Here is a 27,398-nt window from a genome sequence, read left to right as displayed (position 1 = left end):
TAGTATGATGTAGCACAGCTGATTAGTTCCCAGAATTTTAACCTGACATATCTATCAGCATTTCCACTGTTTTTATAGTTTTGCCTACGCAAGCACAGATTATGACAGACAGCAAGATCCCAGCACCTTACCTTCTTTCTGACATCATAGCCACACTGTGTATTCACAACTTTTTGCTGCAAAGCAAAAAAGATTTATTTTAAATCAATTGAATTCTACTCACTTCTGTTCACAGGAAGTTTTTCTGTCTTTTAGATTCAGACAAACAAATCAGGACTGTCAGAGCCAACCATTTTAAGAAGCATTTTTAGTGAAAATGAGCAAAGCACTAGCAGAACACAAGAAAAGTAATGACAAAGCAGAGGTGTATACTACCAGAAAAACATCCTCACTGAGAAATCCCAGCTTCTTCTATCACTTGACTTTGAACTAGGAAGGACTTTTTAACATGAAGCACAGCAACTGTACTGCCAGCATACCAATAAGACATCTGGATTTCATGTTAGCTATTTCACATAACACTGATGTAACAAGAAAGGTACCAGGGTGATTTATTTACACCTGCAGTGGAGAAATATGCCTTACAACTCCATCATTTCAAGTGGTATACAATTTGCTATCCCAATCAGTTAAAACAAGTAACAGCTGCAAGCTACTTGAGACCCCTCAGTTGATAGTTCAAAGTCTCACACATAACACAGCTCCAAGATATACCTAGTCTTGAACACAAAACACTCCAGCTGCAGGTCCCAAGTAGGAGGATGATAAACACCTTCCAGATCACAACCCCACACAACCCAATGACAGTATTTATCTCCAGAGATGCAAAGACATTCCTTTTAAGACATTTTTTGTTTTCTCTGTATAGGAGTCATGAAAACATATGTATTACACAATTATAGCATAATTTACACAATGCATAGTGTTATATATTTAAATATTAGGAACAGAATCTCATATTAAAAAGATTTAAACATACTTATGTCTCCTTAAATACAGCAACAGAAAAAGTTGCAGTGGAATAGTACTGCTCCAAATTGAAGTAGAAACTAATTACTGCGGAATCTGAACATGGAATATTTCCCTGACAGTCTTTCCTTGGCTGATTTTCAAGACATTCAAAAGTATAACCTGCTAATGGCTATCTGCTCTGCACAAGGATTGCTGGACTGACTTTGAGCTGTAACTACTCCCACTAATGCTATGAAGAATTTTATGTTAGTTCCTACCTCCACATTTCCACTTCCACTGGAAGGGTCAGATTCCTCAAGTTTAGTAAACAGATCTAACCAATAAGCACCTAAATCTTGCCAAAACCAAAGAACTGATTCAAATGCTTTAAACTGAGTTTGTACATGAGCACTTTACTAGTTGCTGATAAACAATCAGCAAATGGAGTTACTCCTACTTGTCTGGTGGAGGGGTGGTGCAACATTAATTCTAACTGGGACAAACACACAGCTTAGACAGTGCTCTCAGGTCCTTACAAGCTAGATAACAGATGCCAGAAATTCAAGGAAACAGTGCACTGGGAATAAAAAAAAAAATATCAGGCACCAATACTTGCGGACTCAAGCCATACAAAAATAGCTTGAATTCCTGGTAACAATACATTTTCAGCTGTATAACAGGTTGCCACATTTGGACTCTTAAAAAGGATGGAACAGAAACATGAAAAGAGGTTGTCTGCACAAGAGTAATTTTTGATCATTTAGAAGACCTTTTAAAGCCCTTAGTCATCACACCTCATTCAGGAAGTACTTCCTTTCATACCTCTCCAACAACATCAGAGCAATACAAAGCCAGGAAACAACTTACGGCAGGATCAGGTATACAACAGGAAAAAGGAACGCCGCACTTCTCACGACTTTTGCTTTCACTGCTGCAGTTAAAGTATATGTTAAAGTCCCAGTCATCTGGACCTTGGGCACCACAGCAATGGTTCTGCAACAGATAAACAAACACTTAGCATTTAGGGGTATTTTAGAGACAATTTATCCACTGAATTAACTCTCTGGAATGACATTTGTTCATCATCTTCACTTTCTCTAACGCTGTGCAGAATCACTGGCAACATCAGAGTAAAAAAAAAGAGTAATCAATACCGTGGCTCTATGAAATCAAAGCAATACATTCGGCATACTGCTCCTGGAAATAGGTGTCAGTGTGACAAGCAAAATCATAAAAATTATCACTTTAGATGTAATTGCTAGATGCAATCAGTGCATATCCATAAATGGTGCAACAAAATAGTTTATACAAATGCTTTGTACCCCATTATTTCCAAAACTAGAAAAACTATGATAAATTTGTGACTTCATCCTTAAATCTTCATGAATCAACAAGTTTTCTTCTCCTTGTTTACTGTAAAAAGTGGATCCAAACATTTGTGACTATACTTCCTTTGTTTTGAATAAGAAGGTTTCCATATCCAAACTGGTAAAGTCTCACTAGCTCAAAGATCACTCAACTCTAAGAAACTTCTGTGAAATACTTCTAACCTGAACAGTGTAATGTAATTACCATAATTGCAGGTTTGTGAAAACCCAACATTTCAAACAATGTTCAATTCCTGGAAGTAATGAAAGCTAGTTTCTTATTAATTTATGTTTTGCAGTTTACTGGCCTGGATATTTAAGGGCACATATCTCTCTCTGTAATTTAGTGCTTGAAATGTTATACCAGCACACAGATTTTCCTGGTACCTCATGAAATTCCATCCTCTTGGGATATCTCTAACATCTCTCCTCTGCCCACCGCCCATCTTACAAAACTTGTATTAACCTAACTACTGTCTGAAGACCACTGAAACTCAAAGTCAGTAAATGGATTTAGAAGTTATGAAGTTGTGACAGACACTGATGTGAACAGAGCAGAACTATTTACAATAACAGTTTTCACAGGAAATATGACTAAAGAGATGAACAGAATAGTAAGAATAGAAACAACACCAAGAAAAAATTATTTTAGGTCACTAATACATTTACCATGAAGAAAGCAAGAGAAGCTCTTATTTGTCTTTCTAGTCCTTTCTCCCTCACACTTCTACAGCTTTGCAAAAAGCCATACAACCACTAAACACGCTAATCTACCTTAGTAAGGTAGAGACTATAAGGTCACTTACAGGCCTGAAAGTAACATAATTAGCCAGAGCAAGGAGCTGCCTACAAAAAGCTATCTGGGTCCCAAGGCACACACTGAGAACAGAGCAAGTCAGCCTAAGGAACATGGCTCCTTAGGAGATGGGCTTCAGAAAGGCATTTGAACATGCTGCTGCACCTTGTTGTTCAACCCTTGCAAAACTACAGTTGCTAATCCACATTGCATCCACTTCCCCTCCTTCCACAGTACTTTCAGGTATGGATCAATGACAGGCTGTTTCAGAGATTTTTCTGGTCTTTCCTTTTTCATGTTTATTAATTTGTTAATCTGGCTAGTGAAGTCCTTTTAGTAAGCTCAGCCTTTTATTTTCATTGAAAAATATTTAACTGGAGTTCAACTGTAAGTCAGCTTAGCGTATTAGCCAGGCTGACTGCACTGAAACTAGATAAACAGAACGAACAACAACAGAGTGGACAACACTGAGACAATTACTGGTGTTGGTCATGGCCAGCAGTCATCCTACCTTACAAAAAAGGTGCCCTTAGCACCGAAAGCTAAAGCAAAAGAGCACTGAAATCCATCCAGGCAGCTTAGTCAGAGGATGCTTCCCTACCAATGCACACAAGAGTGAATGAACATAATGGGTAAACTGCTGGTAATACACAGCTGACCAAACTGGTATCCACTCTAAAACGTGCTTAGCTATCACACTGAGCTGTAAGCACAGATTTCTAAACATGATCTTCTAAAAGATGGAAGACAGACAAAACCAACCTTCTTTCATATGGGGGGGGGGGGGGGGGCGGAGATAAAGGAGACAACCACTTTACCTCTGTCCTAGTTTCAGCTGGGATAGAGTTAACTGTCTTCCTAGTAGCTGGTACGGTGCTATGTTTTGAGTTCAGTATGTGAAGAATGCTGATAACACTGATGTTTTCAGTTGTTGCTAAGTAGTGTTTAGACTAAAGTCAAGGATTTTTCAGCTTCTCATCCCCAGCCAGCGAGAAAGCTGGAGGGGCACAAGAAGTTGGCACAGGACACAGCCAGGACAGCTGACCCAAACTGGCCAACGGTGTATTCCATACTATGGGACGTCACATCCAGTATAGGAACTGGGGAGTGTGGGCGGGGAATTGCCGCTCGGGGACTAGCTGGGTGTCAGTCGGCAGGTGGTGAGCAATTGCACTGCGCATCATTTGTACATTCCAATCCTTTCATTATTGCTGTTGTCATTTTATTAGTGTTATCATTATTAGTTTCTTCTTTTCTGTTCTATTAAACCGTTCTTATCTCAACCTGCAGGTTTTGCTTCTTTTTCCCAATTTTCTCCCCCATCCCACTGGGTGGGGGGGAGTGAGTGAGCGGCTGCGTTGTGCTTAGTTGCTGGCTGGGGTTAAACCACAACAACCTCTTCATGAAGTACTCACATACGTACTCTGTTTCTCTCCATATGTATTTTTTTTAACCACACGCAAATAAATAAAAATCGGAAGAGTCACCCTCACTAGTTGTTTCCTAGGCACGATTACAAAAGCAGCTGATCGAATGAAAGTCACCAGACCCTTACTAGCATAGGTCTTGTCATCTCCTGGTGTACATCACTGTCTTCTGGTAACTGAAGATTTTAGGACCACAGGAGCGTAAAATTGTTTCAACCTTCCATGACAACTGCCTGCTTAGAGACTAGCCTTTCCCAGTTAATAAAAACCCTCATTTGCTTCAAGATGAGGTGCATCTCAGAAGACTAAAGGCCCTGTGCTGCATCCCTGTACAAGACTGGAGCACCTCCTAAAATAAGAGTGCAGACTAGCAGTTGCATTGCACAATTTTTTCAAGATAAAGAGTTTTTTGTTGCTCACTTCTCACTTAAACTGGTGCAACACTGATCAGAACAGGGGAACAAGTGAAGAAGGTCAAAAGACAGATGGATGCTTGGCAGAGCTTCCACACTCGCAGTTAGAACAGCACTGTATCTCAGAATATCTTGCCTCCCTGATTCTTTCAATGCAGAAAGAACAAAACAGCACATCTGTAACATGGCACTATTAGCTACAGAATATGATAAATCTGTAACAAAAAGGAAAACTTCCAAATCTACATATTCTCCTAGAACACATGAAAAAAAATGACAGGATATGAACTTACAATTTTTTGTAGCGAATCAATGAGGTTCTGGAGGTCAATATCATCTCGGTAGGATTTAATGTTATTCTCAAAGAATTCCTTGACCCTGTCCCTCACCCAGTCCTGGAACAGGAAAGCCAGAACTGCCACTGCCATCTCCAGCAGGAATATAAACACAATTGCTCCACAGAACTGTAAAAAAAAAAAAAAAAAAAAAGTCCCAAATTAGAAAATATCCATTCACTTTGAATGCATCACAATCTTAGATTCTGGTATACATACTAGAAAATCACTGTATAGCAGAATAAGGGAAGAAACGTTTTCCAGGAAGGGGAAAAACATACATAGGTTTGAGCCTACACTGCTTTTAATACCATTACTCAGAGGTTAGTCAGGGGAGTAAGTTTACCATATACATTGTAACAAACCAAATTCTATAAACTAATTACCTGGGTTTGCTACTAGTTCCTCACCCATCATTCCCAGCTTTCAAATGCATAATAATCCACTCATATAATGATGTTACTTACAAACTTCAGAAGGCAGATGTTTTCTCTCAGTGCTCCTACACAACCAGCAAATCCCAAAGTAAACATCACTATTCCCACCACTAAGACAAGCACCACTGGGTCCAGACCATGAAGACCAGTCACCTTCGTCAGATCAGACAATACACCCTGAAAGAGAAAAACAGGATAACAGAAAAAGGTGACAACTATAAGCATGTTTTTCATTTAAAATTCCTTCTGGATGTCCATGATTCCACATGATGCCAAATGAATTGGTTACAAACCCCTGAGTTTGCCAACAGCAACCCACATGGAAAAGTCTTGTTGTAAAATGGTAACTGACAATACCAATTTTCTTCACCCAAATGCAAAGGCATAGCTATTCATTCTTTTAATAAGTAAAATCCAATGCAGTGAACTTCTCGGATTACATTCTTGTAGGTCTATTTGCCAAACAAGCTTCCACAAGATGGTGCCAAAAGCTCAATACTATCACTGACTATTCACTTAGTTTCAAGGCAAAAGAATTAATGCTTTATACTAACTTGAAATGCATGAATAAGAAGGGCACTCCAATTACAAAGTCTTTAAAAAAAAAAAATTAAGAAAATAATTTTTCCAATCCTAATGTTTAGATGGCAGAAAGGGAGAGACATTTAACGACAAAGCAGGTTGGGGTGACTTTTTAAGGGAGGGGAACAAAATCTTGCTTTGGTTTTCAAGGGAAGCAGATTTTTTCCTCTCAACATTTTAGTTGTACCCCTCCTAGTGCTGAATAGCCTTAGGAATACTCCTCCAAAATCTTGCAAAAATACAGAAGTATAGTCTAAATATTCTCCTTTCAGCCCAGATAAAATTCTTACACCAAAAGAAGTTAGTTATTCCCCATAAGATACTTGCAATTTGCCTAATTTAGCAGCAATACTTTCTTTTTTGTTAACTATCCAGAGGTACCACTTATCTTGACAATAATCTTACCTATTAAGCCTGTCTGCCTAGATCTTAGGAGAGAATTTCTAAGTCTATGCAAATGTAATGCTAACACAGTGAAGCCCTTATCATTTCTAGATTAGGTTTTAAAGAAATCAAGTTTATGTACCAGCTACCATTAAAATTCCATCAAATACATGTAACACAAGCTTCTCATGTAATGTATAAGAAAAAGATGCAATGTGCATAAGACAGAAAGGACCAACAGCTGAAACTCTTAAAGTTCGCAGGACCAATTTGTAGGGACATCCAGGCAGCCTTACAATAGTCCGAGTGTTCATCAAACACTCACCAGCAATACATAGAACATTTTAATAAGGAAATATTTTCCCTTTGAAACAGAGAAATAACAAAAATTGACACAGTACAATATCCCATAATTACGTTTACTATATCTTGGTTTTTTCTTTATAAAGTATATTCTCAAGCTAACTACATTTAGTGTAAGAGAAACATATCAGAGAGACTCGTAAAGTAATTCGTATAAGGAGTCTAATTCTGTCACGGGAATGTAAATTCTCATCTTGCTACTCAAGTATTTGTGCTAGAGTTAAGTGCAAAGAATATACATCCTAAGAGGACACCTTGGAAAAATCCGTATCACTTTGTATTTAAATGCTTACTTAACAAAAATATCTTCAAAATATAAAATTGGAAGAAAATGTGCACATGAAAAAACTTCATCAGCTTCTGAAAAGACACTGATTAACAGTACTATATAGTGATACACAGGAGTTCATCTTCTTTCATGTGTTCCATAACAGATCTTTTTAGAGCTGTTAATTTGGCAACAGCAAGACAATAGAGTTGTTTTTGCCAAAACTGGTTGAAGGGATGAAAAGAAAAAAAATAATTGAAATGTAGAACTCCGAATTGCCTTGCAATAGCTGGTGACTAACAGTTGAAACAGCCTATTAAAAAGTGGTCACAGTTCATAGAATTCCAAGCTTTCAGAAAGTCTTGGGAAGCAAAGACTTTTCTAGTTTAGTGTCACCAGTGACACGTTTCCATTCTTACAAACTGTAAGACCTCACAGCTATCAAACTTGGTCTACTGGGTTAATTATGAGAGTCCCACCTAATCAAACCTTGGCTCAGACCCCACAATCAAGGAAGACATGCCAAGATTAGCTAGGCTAATTCAGTGTCTTTATAGAAGCAATATACTATGAAACCAAACACTGTGTGACCAGGATGTTGAAACTTTCACAACTATTTCCAGCCATCTCCTTCCCACACCCTAACTCAAGGTTTTTTTTCAGACAATCTCACTTGCTCAAGCAACATCTTTTGGAAGAAAACTTCCTCTGATCAAAGCATGTTATGAAGAAAAGTTGGCAGGAACTGGGCTCTATTATTCACCCTCAGATGTTGCTGGTTCACAACAGTTTCTTCACATTCACATTTGATGTTTGCAGTGTTCTCTTCTGATAAGAAGGTTGTAGGGGGTTTTTTGCCTAACAAAAGGTGTTAAGTGAAAAATCCTGAAGGAAGGATGCAAACAAGCATTAATTCAGGGGACTATCTCATTCTACCTTACTCATCTCTCTAAGGATTCTTCTGCTTGTACCATCTGCAGGATGGTAAAAGCTCTTTGAAGCACAGGCTGCCCTTTACAACAGCACCTAGATTCTCTACAGGTATACAGAAATGAAGTCCGATACCTGAAGTCAGTGTCAAAAAATCCACGAATAAAACTCAGCCTTTAAGTTTTCATTTCAGTCACTTAGAACAGTGAATTAAGAGTTCAACTGTACATGCTTAACTTGTTTTCCACTTTCTTTTAATGTTTGTAAGCATTATGCCACTATCTCAACTGAAGTGTTGGCAGAAGGCAAACATGGATTGTCTTTAAAAAAAAAAAAAAATCTCTAATACCACCCATTAACAAATGCCAAACCAGTTACTGTTTTGAGATGCGCTACTATGGAAACTACAAAATACATCTGACAAGGACAGAGTTGATTTCTTACAATCAAGTTCTGTAAACTGGATGTTGATTGTCACAATATCACACTGCCACTGATTATAACACAAGTTATATGCACATACCTTTCGACAGTTTACATACCTCTGTGTACACACACAAACAAATATCAGCAGACTAAGGAATAAGTACACTTAATCATAGAATAAGTTAAAGTTGGAACACCTGTCTGACACAGTGAGCCCAAAACTGGACATGGTACTCCAGATACAGCCCCAAGTGTGATGAATATTGTTGGAAGAAGCTCCTCCCCTCAACCACTGGGCACATTGGTGCTAATATAGCCCAGTATGCTGTTGGCCTTGACATGAGGGCACACCTGATACTCAACTTACTGATCAACAGGTGCCTAAGGTTTTTACCTCACAAACCTGCTTTCTAGGCAGTCAACCCCAAGCCCATACTGATGCATGGGGTTACTCCATCTCATGCACAGGATTTTGCATTTGCCTTTTTTTTTTTTTTTTAAAAATAAACTTTCATAACATTCCTGTCAACCCATTTCTCCATGCTCTTGAAGTCCCTCTAAGTAACAGTCCTGCTTTGAAGTATACTGCTCCCTCTCCATCTGTGATTAGCCATGAACTTGCTAGAATGAAGTTAGGCTGACTAACCTCTAGTTTCCCAGATCTTCATTTGTGTCCTTCTTGAAATGGTTTTACCAATAAAAACTGTTTTCCTGATGAGAGGGCTCAGTGTTATTCACCTTGCTTCTATTAACAGTTTATTACAATTCACTTTCTCTTAGTGATTTCTGCAATATCTCTTGGGTGACATATTAACATCTATCCATTTTTTATTGTATAGACTTTTAAAATTTTATGCAATTTAACTTTTACATGACTGTTCAGCATAACAAAACCCACTTACAAGATATAAGGATAGGCCAATTAGACACACCAGTTAAAGAGTGGATTTGACTCAAAAAGGTAACACAAATCAGGATGGGTAACATGTTTACATATAGTATTTTCAACATTTCTCACAAATCAACATTCTTATTTCGATATATTATCAGCTAGAAGATGCACAGAATTTATATCCAGGAAAAAAACACTGCTTAGGAATCAATCTGAAGTGTAGTCCTAGTAGAAAAAGACAAGAAAAAACAAAAGGGACCCAATGTACTTCACATTGCACTTAGACAGGATGTTCAAAAAACTTCCACCACCTGTAGTTTATCTTTGGGTTTACCACTGCAGCACAGTTTCTGGAATGTTTTTTTCTTACTTCCTATCTATTGTTCACCAAGATGTTTATCTGTAAACAGACAGATCCATACAGGCACTATGGCTGAAAAATGGCACTAGTATGAAAGACTCTCCACATAGCACAGAACAACAGACATGAAAAATAACGTACAGTTAGATTGAGCCATGAGCCGTTCAGAAGTTCAAAACCACAGGAAAAGCTTTGAAGCACTTATTTGCAAGATAGTAGAGAAAGCAGAAATAGTGCAGGCAAAATTTAAGAAATAAAGGCAGAAAGAGTCTGTCTTTGCTTTTTAGTAACTTCAGTGTACCACAAAGTCCATTTGGCAAATGGAGGTAGTCGTGACCTAGTCATTTCCAACCACACAGATCCTATGTGCTTCTTTACAGAACAGAAGATAATGTCTGAACATAAGAGAATACAAATTAAAGACAAGTTGAACACCCTCCCTAAAGGGTTGGAAAAAAATCCTTTTATAACAACAGAATAGCAGGTAAATGCATTTGGTGTGTGGAGGTAGGCTGCTTACTATATACCAATGATATCACTAACCTAGTTGTGAGAATGTGAACACACACATAGGGAACAGGGAGGAGAATAAATACCTCAGCATTAAGATCATCATAAAACTCTTTTGCTTCCAAAAAGTGGAGGAATCCCAGAACCAATCTGTATGTGGGTAACTGCTGCATACAAGCACTCTGATTAACGAAATGTTACACTATGATGGTAATTAAAGTGTTCCTACTCAGCAGCACAACTGAACCTGCCCTCCACTGTTAGTTAAGATGCAGATCAGTAAATCAGTAATTGTCACTTTTTCCTACTGCTTGCAGTCCTCTTAAAGCCATGCTTTTAGATTCATTACAAGGGTCTGCACGATTCATTTCCATACCTATACCATCTCTTCTCTTGTAACAGGAGAACTCTGTAGGTACATGTCTGCACAGACTTCCTCCAAGGAAGTTATTCAGCTGGAAGAAACCTTTGCCAAAAATACAAGTGTTATTCAGCTAGATTATGTTCTCTAATTTTGTTCCTCTACATGAAGACACAATCACTTAAGCAACTCCATGGGGAGTAAAGTGGAAGACAACAGATGCCCTGAAGATTGGAATACTTCAGAAAGATGGTCCCAAAGACACATGTTTTTGCGTTTGTTGGTTTGGTTTGGGGTTTTTTATATAAAGAGATATCTTTCACATTCCTCCCAAAAGCTTCTTGTTTTTAACAAAAAGAGGTGGGTGGATAAATGTATTTTAGAAAACATGCTTTCAAAAGAGAACCAGTTCATAAAGACCATTCATAAAGATTAAATTCTCCCTAGCACCCTGCTCTTATAAGTTTACTAAAAAGGTCTAAATGTCAAGGGCCACAGCTTAACACCTGATCAGGGACAAGAATGAAACTCCAACTGAACTCAGTTTAGATCATTCGAACATGGTCCTGAGCTCATATGCTACATTTAACCTTTGCTGCTTCCTGAGGAAGTAGTTTTACTAGGGCTGGGGGCAGGAGAGGGCAGCCACCAAAGTAAGACCAGTCATTTCTACCCTTACCTTTTCACTCCATGCCCATAGACCAGCTGCAAGGAAGGCCACCCCAGCTAGCTAAAACAAAAAGAAAAGATTAATTAGATATGCTAATCAACACATTCTCAAACACTTAGCCAGTAGCACTGTTGCTCAAGTAGAACAGATATTGTCTGTAATCTCAGACAACAGTAATGGGACATTCCTCCCCATGAGTCAATCTCTTGCAAAAAGGATTTAGAGTGCTTTTATTCCATAGTATTCTTGCATTTCATAAGCTACTTTCAAAAGTATTTCAATTTGATTATTATTACTCTAGAAGCACATAGCACTAAATTAACAATTCCACCCAGTAGCATGCACGTGGGAGTTATCCTTGTCCCAATGACTTGCTCTAAACCTTTTGCCAGCAAACTAATGAAGATTTCAGAATATTTAATGCATTTTGAGGTTATTCCCTATTTAGTCATTTTACCATACCACCCCCAGACAGTAGCCATGCTTGACTCTTCATAACTTCTCAGTGTCAAGGCTCATTATATTAGCCTGTTCTCTAATTACATACAGTGTGTCTTCTGAATCCTTACCTTGTTTAAACCCTTTTGAATTAAGCTGAAGTAATGGTCCATCCACTTACTTGCAATAAGCAACAAATCTAACTGACAACATACAAACCCGACACCAATTCATATGTTTGTGCAATAAATATTTCTGAATTATATTCATCCAAATGAACAAGAGATCCTTGTTCTAGTCTTTCACTCCCTTTCTTCATTCTCAGGCAGTTTGTCTTTAATACCCAATTTCAATAATCAAACTAAAATGACCTCTCTACAAACTGAGGGCAGCTCCCCCTCATTACTTAAAATGGCATTCTACCCTGCTATGTCCATGTAACCTTAAAAGACATTGAGGTGCTGGAGCATGTCCAAAGAGGAGCAACGAAGCTCATGAAGGGTCTAGAGAACAAGTCCTAGGAGGAGGTGATGAAACTGGTGTTGTTTAGCCCGGAGAAAAGGAGGCTGAGGGGAGACCTTATCGCTCTCTACAACTACCTGAAAGGAGGTTGTAGTGAGGTGGATGTTGGTCTCTTCTATCAAGTAACTAGCGATAGGATGGGAGGAAATGGCCTCAAGTTGCACCAGGGGAGGTTTAGATTTGATATTAGAAAACATTTCTTCACCAAAAGAGTTATCAAGCATTGGAACAGGCTGCCCAAGGAAGTGGTTGAGTCACCATCCCTCAAGGTATTTAAAAGACATGTAGATGTGGCGCTTAGGGGCATGTTAGTGGTGGACTTGGCAGTGTTAGATTTATGGTTGGACTCAATGATCTTAAAGGCCTTTTCCAACCTGAATGATTCTATGATTCTATATAAAGGACTAATATTCCCGCCCCCGCCCCAAGCCTTACACACACTGACAAGTAAATCCCAACAACTGAAAAAATGCCTTGAAAAAGGAACCATTTCCTCTAGGGAATGCAACACCTCCCATGAACTAAATGGGCATCACAGGCAATTCCCCACAGCACAGGCAAGAAGTAAAAATGAGACCCTCTTACAGTCACACATGAAAATATATGCGTAGATTTTAAGTACTGCTGGGTTCACTGCCTGCTGACTCTAAACTGCACTCGGGGCAAATGAAGTTATAAGATCATAGAATCATTTAGGTTGGAAAAGACCTTCAAGATCATCGAGTCCAACCATCATCCATGCCCACTAAACCATGTTCTGAAGTGCTTTGTCTACGCGCTTTTTGAATAACTCCAAGGATGGTGACTCAACTACTTCCCTGGGCAGCCTGTTCCAATACCTGACAACCCTTTCAGTAAAGAAATTTTTCCTAATATCCAGCCTAAACCTCCCCTGCCGCAACTTAAGGCCATTTCCTCTCATCCTATCTCCAGCCACCTGACAGAAGAGACCAGCACCCACAAGTTGTTCTGGGTTTACTCTCCTTTCCCCACTCCCCCAGCAAAGCCACAAAGGGCTGCTAAGTGTCATTCATGTAATTCTGTACTCAAATGATGTTAGACATTTGTCTCCAGGCATGAAGTATTATATGCCATATTTTAGGGCTTAAGCACACAGATTAACCAACCAAATCCACTACTAATACATGGAAAAAGTTACAACTGGACAAAGCAGTGCTAAATAAGTTAAATTTCCTGATGTTGCTTAATAAGCAACAGCACAATGACTACTTATCTCAGACTCTGAATAAGCTAAGAACATTTAAAGTGATGATTTGGATCAAAGTACAACTTGAAAAATACTATTAAAAACCACATGGACATAAACAGAATATTGACCCAGATTACCCCTAAATCTTAACCCAGTGATTTTCAGATGAAGAAGCAAAATGGGGGAGAAAAAAAAAAGAAAGAAAAAAAAATAATTAGTCAAACTTGTATGTCATGAAGTTACCCAGGGCATGCAATTGATGCATCCTTCACCCTTTCTCATTCCAAATGTTCCAGGAATGCTGGGAGACAGGTGAAGACAGCTGGTATAATTTCAAGTAATCAGGGTAAATTACACAGTACACACAGCTGGATCTTTGGGAACTTTTTCTAAATAAATAAAGAAAAAAAAAAAAGAATTGGGAAGACACACATCTTCCACACTCTGCATACAAACTAATGTTAGTGTAACACTAATACTGTGCTATTGAATATACAAACAGGATGTCCACTGGCAGCCTTTCATTATAATTACCATCTTAAATTGTAATAGATTCTTGATTAAGTAGATTTTTCACTAGCATGCTTCATTCTCACCTCTGAACATTAACATTGCTCTCATGTTTTTATAAAGCGTTCAGTTTCACAAAATTACACTATTTTTGCAAAGTTATTTCCATCAGCACCTATGCAAACTATCTACAAGTAAAACAGAGTTTATTAGCAGAAAAATACACCTAGTCTCATAGAATCAACATAGATAAATCTAAAACTTAATTCAGCTAAGACAAGTGGTTCATAATTCTCACTAGAAGCAGCCAAACCACATACATTAGGTTTCTTTAACAAAAAAAAGTGAAGTATGATGTACTTGCAGAAGAAACAAAGCCATCAGCCACTACATCTACAGGCACAATAACCAAGACAACCAATTTGCAAGGAAGTAAAAAGATCTACTTGCTTTAAATACCATGTGCAAGATTCTTTAAAGTATCTCACTGAAAACTATTGTAAAACACACCACGGTGATAAAACTAACTCAGAATTTAGCATGATTGATACCCAATACAGAGTTCTAGAGAGAATTAGCACCAGGAAAATACCCTCTCTTTCCCACTCTTGCACAGAGGCATTCAAGTTGACTGCTATGAGGCAGACCAGGGAGCTGATCCAGCCTGAATTGAAAGAAAAGTTTTAACCTTCATCAGCTCACTGAACTAACTGGTCACATGAATGGGAGAACAGGCAGCTGAGAAGTAGCAGTGCTAACTGAAAGTGTTCCCAGGGTGAGAGTGAGCAAGCTAGCTATCTCAAGAGAGGCATTTTGAACTTCACCTTTCACCAGAATCTGGATGATGTGTAAGCAACAACAAACTGGACTACCCAATTCACTTCTATGCCGTAGAGTCATTTCAGCCATATACTGCATGAAAGGTTAGATGGAAACATACACGAAGCAGCCCAACTGTACCCCTTTGAACAGGAAACTAAAACTAGTAATCAGCATTTGGTCATTTCCTGCTTTAGAACTGAAAAATCCACATTATTAACATATTGCATCAAGCTGTAAAATCTGTTCAGGAGACATACAATACTGACACCAACTCACAGACACTGTGCACAAGACCACTTAGCTTAAGCATTATCTGTTCCTAACCACACTTTGAATTCCTTTGACTATGCTATTAGAATCAGCCTACTAACTGAAAAAACAGGTCTAATTTGTTTCTCAAATCTAGGTTGCAGCTAAACATAATTCTTGCAAGACAATCCTTGCACACAAGGGCACACACTGAGGCAGGCTGACCCAAAATCAATGTCTGATTAGAGGCAATGGGAATGCGTTCCTATTGTGCTCGCTTTTTCTAAGCACAAAATGTTACCCTTACAGAGAACACTTTCTACCCCCTGGACAATCCTATTTTACATTGTAGCTCCACCCATGCTGGAGCAATCAGCAGCCTACAGCCCTTCCTTCCTACCCTTGTCTCTTCCCAGACTTTTCCTCTCAGGGTCAGGAAAACACCTGGTGGTGGATTCTTTCCTCTTCCTGGCACAGCCTTGCTGTTTTAGATGTTCCTGAAACACAACATACACTGCAAAAGCCAAGAAAATCTTATGCTAGCCTGGGTCTTCTCTTACTTTTCAAAAGTGAGCTCAAAATTCTTTTCCAGAACTTAAGAGAATTTTTGCCCTTCATCATCATGTTCAGGGCAAAAATGTCACATCTTCTATGGCATGACTGAAAAGTTTTATTTTTCCTCCAAAACCCCTTAAGAGCCACACACAAAACTACAGAGCATTAGAAGATAAATCAAGATGACAGCAGCTAAAAGCTATTTTACCCTCTCCTCTCAATTCATCTGAGAGACAGTGAGCTCACATGCAACCTAAAAGGCTTTGGCAGAGCACACATGCAATCTTTCACTTCACTGAAACAGTCATGTCCTGGCTGAGGTGAAATTCTTGGACTACTCAAAAAATCGTTCAACTGGCGACAAAGGAGCAAGCACCAGAGACAGGTGAGTGAGGCACTGCCTTTTATTCCCTGGGCCTTCCCAAATGCAGGCTGGAAGGCACAGAGCAGTGCTGCACCACAAGACAGGGCACCCCTGCCTCCTCCCTCCACTGAGGCTTTCACAGATGGCTCGCTCAGTTGCAAAATGACTTGAACAGAAAGGTGCCAAAATCAAGCTCTTCACTTTGTATTACTGCAGTATTTTAATTTCATTATGACAAATGAAGCTATTTGGAGGAGAAAAAAGAAAAAAAAAAGCTTTAAAACTCAAAAGGAGATCCAGCCTTGCTGTAATAGGGTAATTTCACTTAAACTTCTGAGCACTCCCTGCAGGGCTATCTTAATGGTTGCAATACTGCCTCATCACTACTTATTAAAACAAGTGTACTTGGAGAAGTTAAATCTTACTAGCATGCTTAAAAAGCAAGATAAAAAAAAGTAATCCCACATTAAAATCATGTCTAGGAAGACAGAGCCTTCCTATGACCTCCATTCCCTTTCTTACAAGGGAAGGTCAATCACAAAGAATAGAGAAGTGATTTTGCAAGCAGTCGTACACAACTAACTCAAAGCCATCAAAACTGAAACTTCTATTGTCAAGTTGCCCATCTGAAAAAAAAAAAAAACCAACCCAAAGAAAAACCAACCAAAAAACCTTCCAAAGAATGAAGATTTACAGATTTCTAAAGGCTGATTAAACTGTGAGCTTGCCATTATTAAGAGAGTTATATTTGTCCTCTTTGAGTTCAATATTTTGTTCCACACCAATGTGAACTGTATTTGAAACATGACACAAACTGAAAAGTAACCACCCACTAAAAAGTTTAAATATTCTGTAAACTACTCACTAAGTCACCATATGCTTTAACTTTAAAGTTTATACAGTCACTGATACTATCTTTAGAGCTACAACAGGGAAGTCAACATGCATCTTCAGTAAGCGTAACAGAAGAACAAATGCAACTCTATTTACATGCAAATTACCTGGCTTGTGAATAAACTGTATCATGAGTTGAGACACAGCTGAGCTACTAGCATACCTCCAGTAACAGCTTAAGTGGGCAAAAGGCTGACCGCACACCTATCTAAATACCATCCCTCGCACCCATTATATAGTAGCCAGCCTCACTAACACAAACACTCACAAAACAGGCTCCCACAAGCACCTGTCCTGCAAGCCAAGAAAGATGAATCAAGACTAATGTTCCCTCCTTAAAAGCTGCTTTTTAGAGTCATGGTTACATTTCCCTTCTGATTTTGTAGTCCTTCAGCTCTTTTAAGGCACATAGAAAATTTACTTTGTTCTACACACGATGGTTTTGTCCAGTTAAAGAGATTGTTAGACTAGGCATCCCAGCCAGCAGGATGTCATAGGCTCCTGAATCACAGCTAAATGATTCATGCATTGCCTATAGGAGTGTCTACCCTCCCACTCAACATTTACATAGCTTGTTCTACAACTAAAGGTGCTGAACTCTTATCAAAAGAGCTGTAGTTACACATAATTTACCAGGTCAGCCTGATAACTTCTCAGCAGAAGCCTCAGACCATTTGTTGAGCAAGGTACTACCTGTTCAGAAAACCAATTCCTCCAGCCAACAGATGAGCTGAAACACACAAACTGTATTTCAAATTCTCCTCAATTTTTCTGCATCTCTTCTTTAAGATGATTCTTTAAGAAAAATCATTGGATCTTCATCATCTATTTCAAGAGAATACAATAAAAAATAAATCTGAAAAAAGTGAAATGTAATGACTCTGCAGGGAATGAAAAAGAAAATAGAAAGAGACAAAATTAATTCCTGTGAAAAAGCAGAGGCAAATTCTTGAGTCTTCCCAGTAAACACAAAAAATTTCAGTTTTTCAAAGGTTGTTTACCCATCAAAAGCAGTAACAGACTCACTTCATGAGGCACTCACCAGAAAGACAGACAACTAGAACAAACCTAATATATTCATGAAAAAAAGTGTCAGTTTCTCACATACTGCCACACTACCTGCTAAAGAGCATCCACCCAGTTAAAGTGATTTCTCTGAAAACCAGAACAGCTTGACAAAAATCACTTCTCATTGCACCACACTCTACTACAGGTACATGGGAGTTGTACTATATGGAAGAATAGAAATAACTACAGAGCTGGTGGCCTTTGAGCACCTACATTTTGACACGAGGCCATAATGGGAACTGACAATTGCTAGAGGCGAAAAAATCATCACTTACAAACATTTGCACTATGGCAATACTGTGGCCAATTAACCCTTACTGGAAAAAAGTTTCTACACAAACCACACACATCTTTTCTGCCCTGTTACCCACACAAGGATAAACTCCCCTGTGGCTTAATAGTACAGTATCATGTTAAAACATTGCACTAATAAACAAGAGCTGGTAACAGCAGCAAAAAGTTCTGTGGTTTTTAAGGATACCCAAACATTGCAGTCTCAGTATGACCCAGCCTTCTAACATTTTTATTAGGCTGAAAACAGCAGAAAATTCATGAGTAATAAACTCACAAGACTCCCAGCTCTTCCCTTTGAGCAGTGATTTTCTACCCTAAAAGGGTCTTGCTTTCAACAGAAAATTGGGCCTGATGACCTCCAGAAGTTCCATCAAACCTAAATTTTTCTATGATTCCAAATTAATTCAGAGTTTTGTCCATCATACATGCAGCTTTCAAAAAAGCTTATTTTCTACCTTAAATACTGCCAAAGCAGCTGAAATGGGCAGAAACACCAACCTAGTTTACCAGAAGTTTATGTGGGTTAATCAAGCAAAATACCAAGTCATTACTGACAAGTACGAACAAGATTCTACAGCCTGCAACTTACGTTCAGACACAAAACCCCTTTTTTTACTGAAGTTAAATACAGATTTGGGTAATAATTCTGTGTATCTTAAGTTTTAGGTAATAAAAAGTTGACATGGTTTAAGGAACCCAGTAAACAAATGGAATATAGTCTTCTCTAGCATGTCTACTGATCTCAGACAAGTCGGGATCAGGAGGATCAATTTTTACTCTTAAATAAGTTGCTTCAACCACATACCATATCTTCATTCTTACTATCTGATCCTTTCAGCTTTGAAAAGATCTAAACATCTTTAGAAGAGGCTATCCGTACTACGAAATATTTCAACTCTGAATCAGAACATTAACGCAAGCTACTAGCACAAGGCAAAACACTGTATCTGCACTTCTCCATGACTACCCCACCTTTCTATCTAGGACTACAGTTTCTATGACTTCAGGTGCAAACTCCTAACATTTGACCTCTAAGTTCTGAAAAGAATTATCAAGTTTATCTGAACAGCATCCTTAGCTTCACCTTCCCCTCACAGACATGTTAACTATTTCTAATGCAACGCTATGCACTAACCTTTGAATAGCCTTTTTTTCCAAGGTAGTTAGGTGCTTCAGTGATCTTGACCATCATCTAAAACCACACACTTGTTTTTGCACCCTTTTCACATTCACAATTCTAAACAAACATCATAGGCAGGCTAGTCCCTATTTCAAGACAGTATCAGACAATTTTGCTGCCCACAGAGCATGACTTTTAAGATCTTGACTATGGCATAATGCCAGCTGGGACACATCTTTGGGGCAGTTCCTTTCTTCTCTTCTGCATAGCGTATTTACAGCTACACCACCCCAACATAGATATCAAAGATGATCTGGAAGGAGATATTAGAAGAGACTTCTCTTAACAGGGAAGCAACTTAACATACAACTTAAGTACAGTCAGAGGTAGCTTTAACCTTTGCCCAAACACAACCAGCATTTAATGGCCTCCATCACTCAAAAGACAAGAGGCTTTGTCAGCAACAGCAGAGACTGTACTATTTTCTTTTGACAAATCCTTCAAGCAGATCTTTCCTTTCTCCATTAAAAACAAACAAACAAGAAAACCAGCTTTATCTGCTTCACCCCTCTATCTTCGCTCAGAAGGTAAGACAGGAGGAAGTGACAAGGAAGGGAAAGATTGTGAGGAATCAGTATCCGTATAACTTTCAATAAGAATTACTTTCTCACATGGGATAGGCTTCTTCAATTCCAAAACACTTGGGACATACCATACATCAGCTTCCTGCTTTCAGGTAAATATTTCAGCCTGTCCTCTCAAATAGAGGAAGGAAGTTAATAAAACTGAGTGGTTTGGATTTGTGTGGTGGGGTTTTTTGGTAGCAGGGGAGAGGCTGCAGGGGTGGCTCCTGTGAGAAGCTGCTAGAAGCTTCCCCGGCTCCAAGTCAGACCCGCCGCTGGCCAAGGCCGAGCCCATCGGTGACGGTGGTATCACCTCCGGGATAACGTATTTAAGAAGGGAGCCTGCAGCGAGCAGTGGGATTGGAACGTGAGAGGAACCCCTGTGCAGATAGCGAGGTCAGCGCAGAAGGAGGGGAGGAGGAGCAGGGCAGGAGGGGATGCCCCTGCAGCCCGTGGTGACACCAGACGGCAGGCTGTCCCCCCCAGCCCACGGGGGGGAGCAGTTGACACCTGCAGCCCGGGGAGGAGCCCCCGCCGGAGCAGGGGGATGCCCCCCCAAGATGGCCGGGACTCCATGGGAAAGCCCGCGCTGGAGCAGTCTGTGACTGAAGGACTGCAGCCTGTGGGAGGGACCCACGCTGGAGAAGTTTGTGAAGGACTGTCTCCCGTGGGAGGGACCCCATGCCAGAGCAGGGGACAAGCGAGGAGTTCTCCCCCTGAGGAGGAAGGAACGGCAGAGACAACGCGTGATGCGCTGACCCCAACGCCCATTCCCCGTCCCGCTGCACTGCTGGGGGCAAGGAGGTAGAGGAATCGGGAACGGAGTTGAGCCGGGAAGGAGGGAGGGGTGGGGGGAAGGTGTTTTAAGGTTTGGTTTTACTTCTCAGTATCCTTGTTTTGATTTGATTGGTAGTAAATTAAATTGATTTTGTTTTTTCCCCCCAAGTTGAGTCCGTCTTTTGCCCGTGACCATAAGTGGTGAGTGATGCCTCCCTGTCCTTGTCTCAACCCATGAGCCTTTCGTTGTATTTTCTCCTCATCCCACGATGGCCAGCGGGAGGACTGAGCGAGTGGCTTCGTGGTGCTTTGTTACCAGCTGGGCTTAAACCATGACACTGAGGTATGCCTAAGCTACTTCAGTCTCTACATTTTATACTTACCCAGAAGACAATGTTGTAGCTGAAGAGCAGGTATTTGTACCAACAGCTGACTTCTGCATTAGAATATCGGTAATAGTGCATCTTCTATAGCAGAGCGTCTGTACAAAAAAGAAAGAACGAGAAGAATTAGGCAGTGAAATATTTTAAGAGTAAAGAATTTCTTTCCAGATCTCTTGCTCTGTTGAGAACAAGACTATAGTAACCTGTACCGTATGCCATTCAGAGGCATGTTCAAAGTCAGCTCAGAAACTTCTGCTGACCCTAAACTCCCTTCAAGTATTTGTTGCTTAATAATCCTATCTTCTTTAAGCACCCTTATGTGGTAACAGGGAGGGACACCCAAAAAGGAAACTAGCTATACAGTTAACCTAGGAAGATCTGCATCAGCAAGCTGACACTCATCCCCTTTCTCACTCCTTCAAAACCATTTTACTTATACAGATGGCTGCTTGGACTTACACAAAAGTTTAAACACATACCCTGTGGATTGCACATCCAACTCAGCTAGCAAGATGTTAGAAGTGGTTACCAGGAAAATCTCAGTGTCTACAGACTGCTAAATAAAATGGGCAGTTGTACTGTCTTCTCCATGCTTCAGTGTTTCTTTACCAAATCAATACCCTGTAAAAGGTTTTATTCTCAAGAACAAAAGCCCCACCATTAAACAGCTGACCTGCTCTGCAGAGTTCGGTTTCCTTGCTTCCTTACATACACTAGAGATAAGGTTCAACTGCAACTGTTGCTCAAATATTTCAGAGAACTACAGCTCTTCAGAGTATCATAACTAAACCACCTCTGCAGAAATGCCATGCATAGGAAAAAAAACAGAGGACAAGCTGTTAAAGCGAGAGCCGGAGCAGGAAAGACAAAGCACTTGCATAGCCCTCACATTCTAGAGGGCTGACTGCACAAGTGCTGCTTATGATAGACAAGAAGCAGTTCCACGTTTCAACCCTCCGCTCGCTTGAGGCAAATGTTTTCCTCCCATAAGATGTCAGTGAAAGGCTTGTAACAGGGATGCAAGCACAGAGAAATTTCGAACACCTCATAACTAAGGAAAAGACTTCAAGGACTATGCTGACCTGGACATTCACAGACAGCACGCAAAAACCAAGACTACCCAGCAAAGTCTGAAACCAAGCACCATGGAACAGAGAACTGAAGATCTCCACGACATCCACAGCTATGAGAAGGGAAACTATTTTTTTTTTAGAAGGCAATCTGCACCTGGTTGTAAAAACCATTCCCACTGAAAGAAGGAACAGAATCAAACACTTGTCAGCTGAGAATCCCATTCAATACAATAAACAGCTTGCTTTAGCTTTTAAGTAAAATACCCATTATTTTCCAGGACAGTTATGGAGTACTACCATCATTGTCTCACTGGAGGAGCTTATTTTTTTGAAATCTCAACACAAATATTTTATGCCTTGCCTTAAATTTTTTTTCCCCTGAAGGTAAAACTACACACACACAAACAGATCAAGGACAAACAATGGGCATCTCCAGCCCACAAGACTATGGACAGAGATCCCAAACAGACTTTTATTTTTCTTCCATAGGTCTCTCCCCATGCCAGGCTTGGCTTCCATCCGGAAGCAGACTGAGAATCCCTCCTTGGTCCAGACACATCCCCTGTCCTTCTTCAAGCCCAGCCAGGAAGTTTCTTTGCTGCACAACCAAATGGAAATAGTTTTCAGACATGCAGAAACCATGTAGAAAAATCTAATGAGGGTACATTTTGGTAGAATACTCCATAGCTTTAAGCAGTTATGGAAAAAACAATTGCAAAATCATGTGACTTGGCATACTGAAGTAAGACTGCAAGACTTGTGAACAGAGAATAATTTCTGATTTTTTCAAGCTAAGATGGCCTGCATGCGCATAAAAGGTATTTTCAGATCCTACACATACTGATCGACTTGACATGAAGTAGGTTAATTTGTATATAATAAAGCCAGACATCACCTAAGTAGCCTTCATGCATATGCCGCCTATGCAGGTTTCTTAAGATACATTACCCACAGGCAACTCTAGATTACCGCATCTGGACAGACACAGTAGCAATAGAAAAAAAATCAGTAAAAGAAGGAATTAATCCTCCTGATTCCATATGAGATGGAGTAAAAAATTCCATGAGACAGAGTAAAACTGAGTTAAGTCAGAACTAAAACTTTTTTTCCTCAATAGCCCCAGTAAAGGGACTGAACACACAGAATGAACTACTTAGCTCGTTTCAGAGAAATGGCAGAGTCTGGAGAAAGATTAAAGGATATACTGCACATTCTTACAGAAACAATACTTGCAAAATTTGTGAGGCAAGAGAGCATAAACATTCACCATTAACACCTGAGCTTGATATTTCCACAGTTCAGGTGTTGATTTCCATACAGTTTTAAACAAACACTGAAAACAAGGTTTTTTGCCTTCCAAAACCTCACCTTTTAACTAGGTTCTAATGCTCACAGTTCAGTTATAGCAAAAAGCACTTAACCTTTGTTAAAACAAAGAAAATTGTACTTTATGGCAGTACAGGCAGTGACTGGAAAGGACTTTCCTAGATGTATGTGACCCACTCATATACATAAGCTGAGTTTTGCAATATACATTCCTAAGAAGTACAGTTTTGTTTCCTCATGCCCTGGTTCAGCTTTAGTTACAGACCTTTTCAACCCACTCAGTTTCACAGACAACACTTAGGAATCTTACTATTACGAGACATAGTAAAGAAAATTGTTTAAAACACCACTCTTCTGACATGCTTTTCTAAGCCTGCAGCTGAGAGAATAAAAGAGAAGGAATGAACACTTGGTTTTCCCAACTTCTTCATTTCAGTCTCTAGCTCCAAAAGGCAATTTATATTTCAACAATCAATACTCATACACTTGTCCAAGTCAGTAAGTCTGATGGGTCAGGGGAAGAGAGGGAAAAGAGGGAATATTAGGAGACAACAGAAGAACCCCACTAATCCGAGCAGAGTCCAAGACTCCATTTGCACCAGTGTAAGCCTGTATTACAGCAATACACTAGCTGCCAGTGCAAACATGTTCTCCAGATGCAGGCACACTGAGGCCTCCGTCACTGTTCTGCCTCCCTCCCCATGAAAATCAGGATCCTGGAAAAAGACAGGAGCAGCAACTGTAAAATGCACATGCTACTAATAAAAACCATTGCTTTTGCTGCTGCTACTACTACTACAACAGGAGGCAGCAAGTGGCATTTAGCTAGCACATCATTAAGTTCCATAAAAATGGGGTTCTACTAGACAAAAAGGCTTACAATATAATCTGGGGCAAAAAGGCAAGCATACCATTTCAGGACCTAAAATACAAGTCTGAAGTCTTACTTTTTGTTAGGTTGCCCTCCCTGGCATTGGGACTTACATCCAACTGTTCAAGTCCCAACTTCAGTGAAACTATTCACAGGAATAAGAGCATCAAAAGTACCCTTACTGATAAGCACCATTCCCTAGGTACCTCATCGTTTTGACCACCAGCATGTAAGACATTTGCCCCTACTTTCCCATACAACTAGCAAGATGCCCCAGCCGATTCCAATCACAGTATTTTCACAGAATGAAAAAGAAAAATTTTTTTTTAATATGCCTTTTTTTTTTTTTTTAATGCTCTGAAGTGACAGGGTGCCTAGTACTACCAGTACTGGTTCCCTGTTCCAAGGAGCTGTCCTATAACAGCACATGGCTTCCCAGACAGATGTTACCTTCTGAAACACTTGCCTATATTAAGAGCAGATTTGACTTACTCTCTTTGCTTATCCTCATCAGGAGTCTTTTGGTTCTTCTTGACAGACTACCGAACACCATATGGCACAGTATAATCACTACTGCTGTGGGAGTGACATTGACATAATAAATCTAAAGTGTAGGTGTGTCTGACTTTTTCCCCTAACCCTACAAATAAACAGACCAAGCAATCCACTCAAGGCCACACAGCCACCTTCCCCATGTTTATCCTAAAAGCAGTCATGTTTCCTAATGTAGGAGGCATCTGTTACCAGTCCAGAAATCTGCTACATCAGTATTTCATTTAATTTACATCACAGGCTACATAACTATGGTTAGGCAATACTACAAAACACTTGGAAGATTAAAGTATGTGGGCAGCATAGACTAGTAACTTTCTCTACAGTGTTTCAGACAAAGCAAGTCACATTGTGTCAGCTGACAGTTATCACCCACTCATGACAACAGAGCAGTGCTGCTTTGGTAGAATATATAATTTTGTCTTGGTGTTTACAGCTTTAGTAAGGGGAAAAAATATGGTCATTCATCAAGAGACTACTGCCATTTCCAAAGCATTTCTACACCCACAGATTCCACTCTTACCTTCAAAATGCTACAGCATTGACATTCATAGTCTATAGATTTTAACTCTCATAAAACAGAAGCTGTGATATATTAAACAATCTAATTCATGTATGCAGGGAAATCCTCACAGATAAGATGTGCATTAGTGTTCCAGCTTTGTTCTAGATTTAACATCTCTAGATCTAGGTCCACAAATTCTTTTGACCCTCAGGAGGCATTAACTTTACAAGGGAGACATAAGTCACACTGAAGTTCCAGGTGCAGACAGTACTGCCACCATATGTAGTCCTGATCCCCTTCCCTGTACCCTCCTAAAATCTACAACCATTAAACATCCTACTCAGTGGAGCAAACAATCATACAGCAAATCTTCAGATCAATCCTGTGATCTTGTACCACGTGCCAAGAAGAAAACAGTTTTAAGCCTTCCAATCTATCTCCCCAGAGCTCATAAAATGCCAGTGTGGGTGCAGGAGGTGGCAGGAGAACAAGGATGGGAGGCCAGAAGCAATGCTAGCTTCTGAGAGTGCTCGTGGAAATGCAGCACCCCTGCAATGCCAGCCTAAAACAGCACCACAGGCTACACGACACTTCAAGCTAACACACTGAAATGGATGAAGCTGGGGGAACAGGGACAGAACGAAGAAAAGAGAAAACAAAGAAAAAAAATTTAATTTTGTAAGCTATTGGCTGCTCTCCCCATCATTCATCAACACAAAGCATCAAGTCTGTTGATTTGCTTCACCAGCTTCATATAAAGTCAAAAGAAGAACATACTGAAGAGCAAGAAGAATTTTTAAAATAGGATATGCACTTTGGCCTATTGTTTGATACGACTACTTAATTCCATTACTTCATCAACACCAAATCTATATCAAAAAGCATCAGTTCATTCAAGACATGGTGCCATTTTCTTTGGTCCTCTTATCAATACGGGGGGGCAGTTTGTGAAGTTGAAAGAAAGACTTACCCCTGACCAGGGATAGTTCAGAGATTCTCTTAGGACCTTCTGAAAATGGAGCAACTAAGAGGCACCTACAGACTGCTTTTTCCACATCCCAGAGAAAAGCTGACCACCGAGGGAGTCTTAATGTTCAGTACAGTATCTGGGTGCTGGGGATCAAATCTTCATATTTAAGGGCTGAGCTGGTACAACACAAAGGGAACTAAAACTGACAGGATTTAAAGCTCTTACCGACTAATCTGTTCCTGGAAACAGAGAGAGTAGCCCTGCTGATGATTCAGGAACTCCCTGCAAGCATGTGTCATCTTTATTTTTGTAATTTTGTCTCCAAGGAACTCTGACTAGGGCCTCACAAAGAAAGTACAAGCTTCTCTTAAGGAATACAAGTATAGTGTATTTACTTCTGCTGCAGTTCAGAACAGCAGAGAAATATTTGCTCATTCTTAGAGGAAACCTGAGGATTATTCAACAAAAGGGTATTTTTTAACCTGAAAGACTCATGATGCAAGACAGATACTGCTAATAGGTTATCCCCGTTTTACTAGAAAAATAATGCCAGATAACAGATCTCTGAACTCAATGGAAAACATGACCAAAGCCAGACATATTTCTTAAGACATTATCGTTTGGGGCTCTTATTTTTGTAGTGTGCTGAAGCCGCTAAGTCCTCAAAGTACTTGAAGACTATTTCAAGCACAAGCTGCTCCAACACAAACTCTACAAAACAATCTCAGAGCAGATCCAATCCCCTGTAAATGGGAAGAGTTTCAGGTTTCAGTGACCAGACTTTATTCACTACAGCACA

At 39.7% G+C, this 27,398-nt stretch overlaps 1 protein-coding gene across 5 annotated transcripts in view; it reads right to left on the bottom strand.

Moving 5' to 3' along the window:
* The window catches only part of TSPAN14 (tetraspanin 14), a 43,420-nt gene that overhangs the window by 6,223 nt on the left and 9,799 nt on the right, over positions 1-27,398 (bottom strand). For 4 of the 5 annotated variants that reach the window (XM_041127086.1, XM_041127088.1, XM_030029596.2 and 1 more), the window contains 6 exons: positions 21,303-21,400; positions 11,483-11,533; positions 5,757-5,903; positions 5,248-5,418; positions 1,819-1,944; positions 132-176 (listed from right to left, as the gene is read on the bottom strand). In XM_041127086.1, coding sequence (XP_040983020.1) covers positions 132-176; positions 1,819-1,944; positions 5,248-5,418; positions 5,757-5,903; positions 11,483-11,533; positions 21,303-21,383 — 621 coding nt within the window. In that variant the 5' untranslated portion in view covers positions 21,384-21,400. Of the gene's footprint in view, positions 1-131; positions 177-1,818; positions 1,945-5,247; positions 5,419-5,756; positions 5,904-11,482; positions 11,534-21,302; positions 21,401-21,511; positions 26,349-27,398 lie in introns of those variants that run through there. The other variant, XM_041127089.1, reaches the window with a different exon arrangement.

The sequence above is a fragment of the Aquila chrysaetos genome, chromosome 11, assembly GCF_900496995.4.
Source record: "Aquila chrysaetos chrysaetos chromosome 11, bAquChr1.4, whole genome shotgun sequence".
Taxonomy (NCBI): Eukaryota; Metazoa; Chordata; class Aves; order Accipitriformes; family Accipitridae; genus Aquila; species Aquila chrysaetos.
Note: the sequence above shows the minus strand (reverse complement) of the source record. Positions and strands in the feature narration are given on the sequence as shown.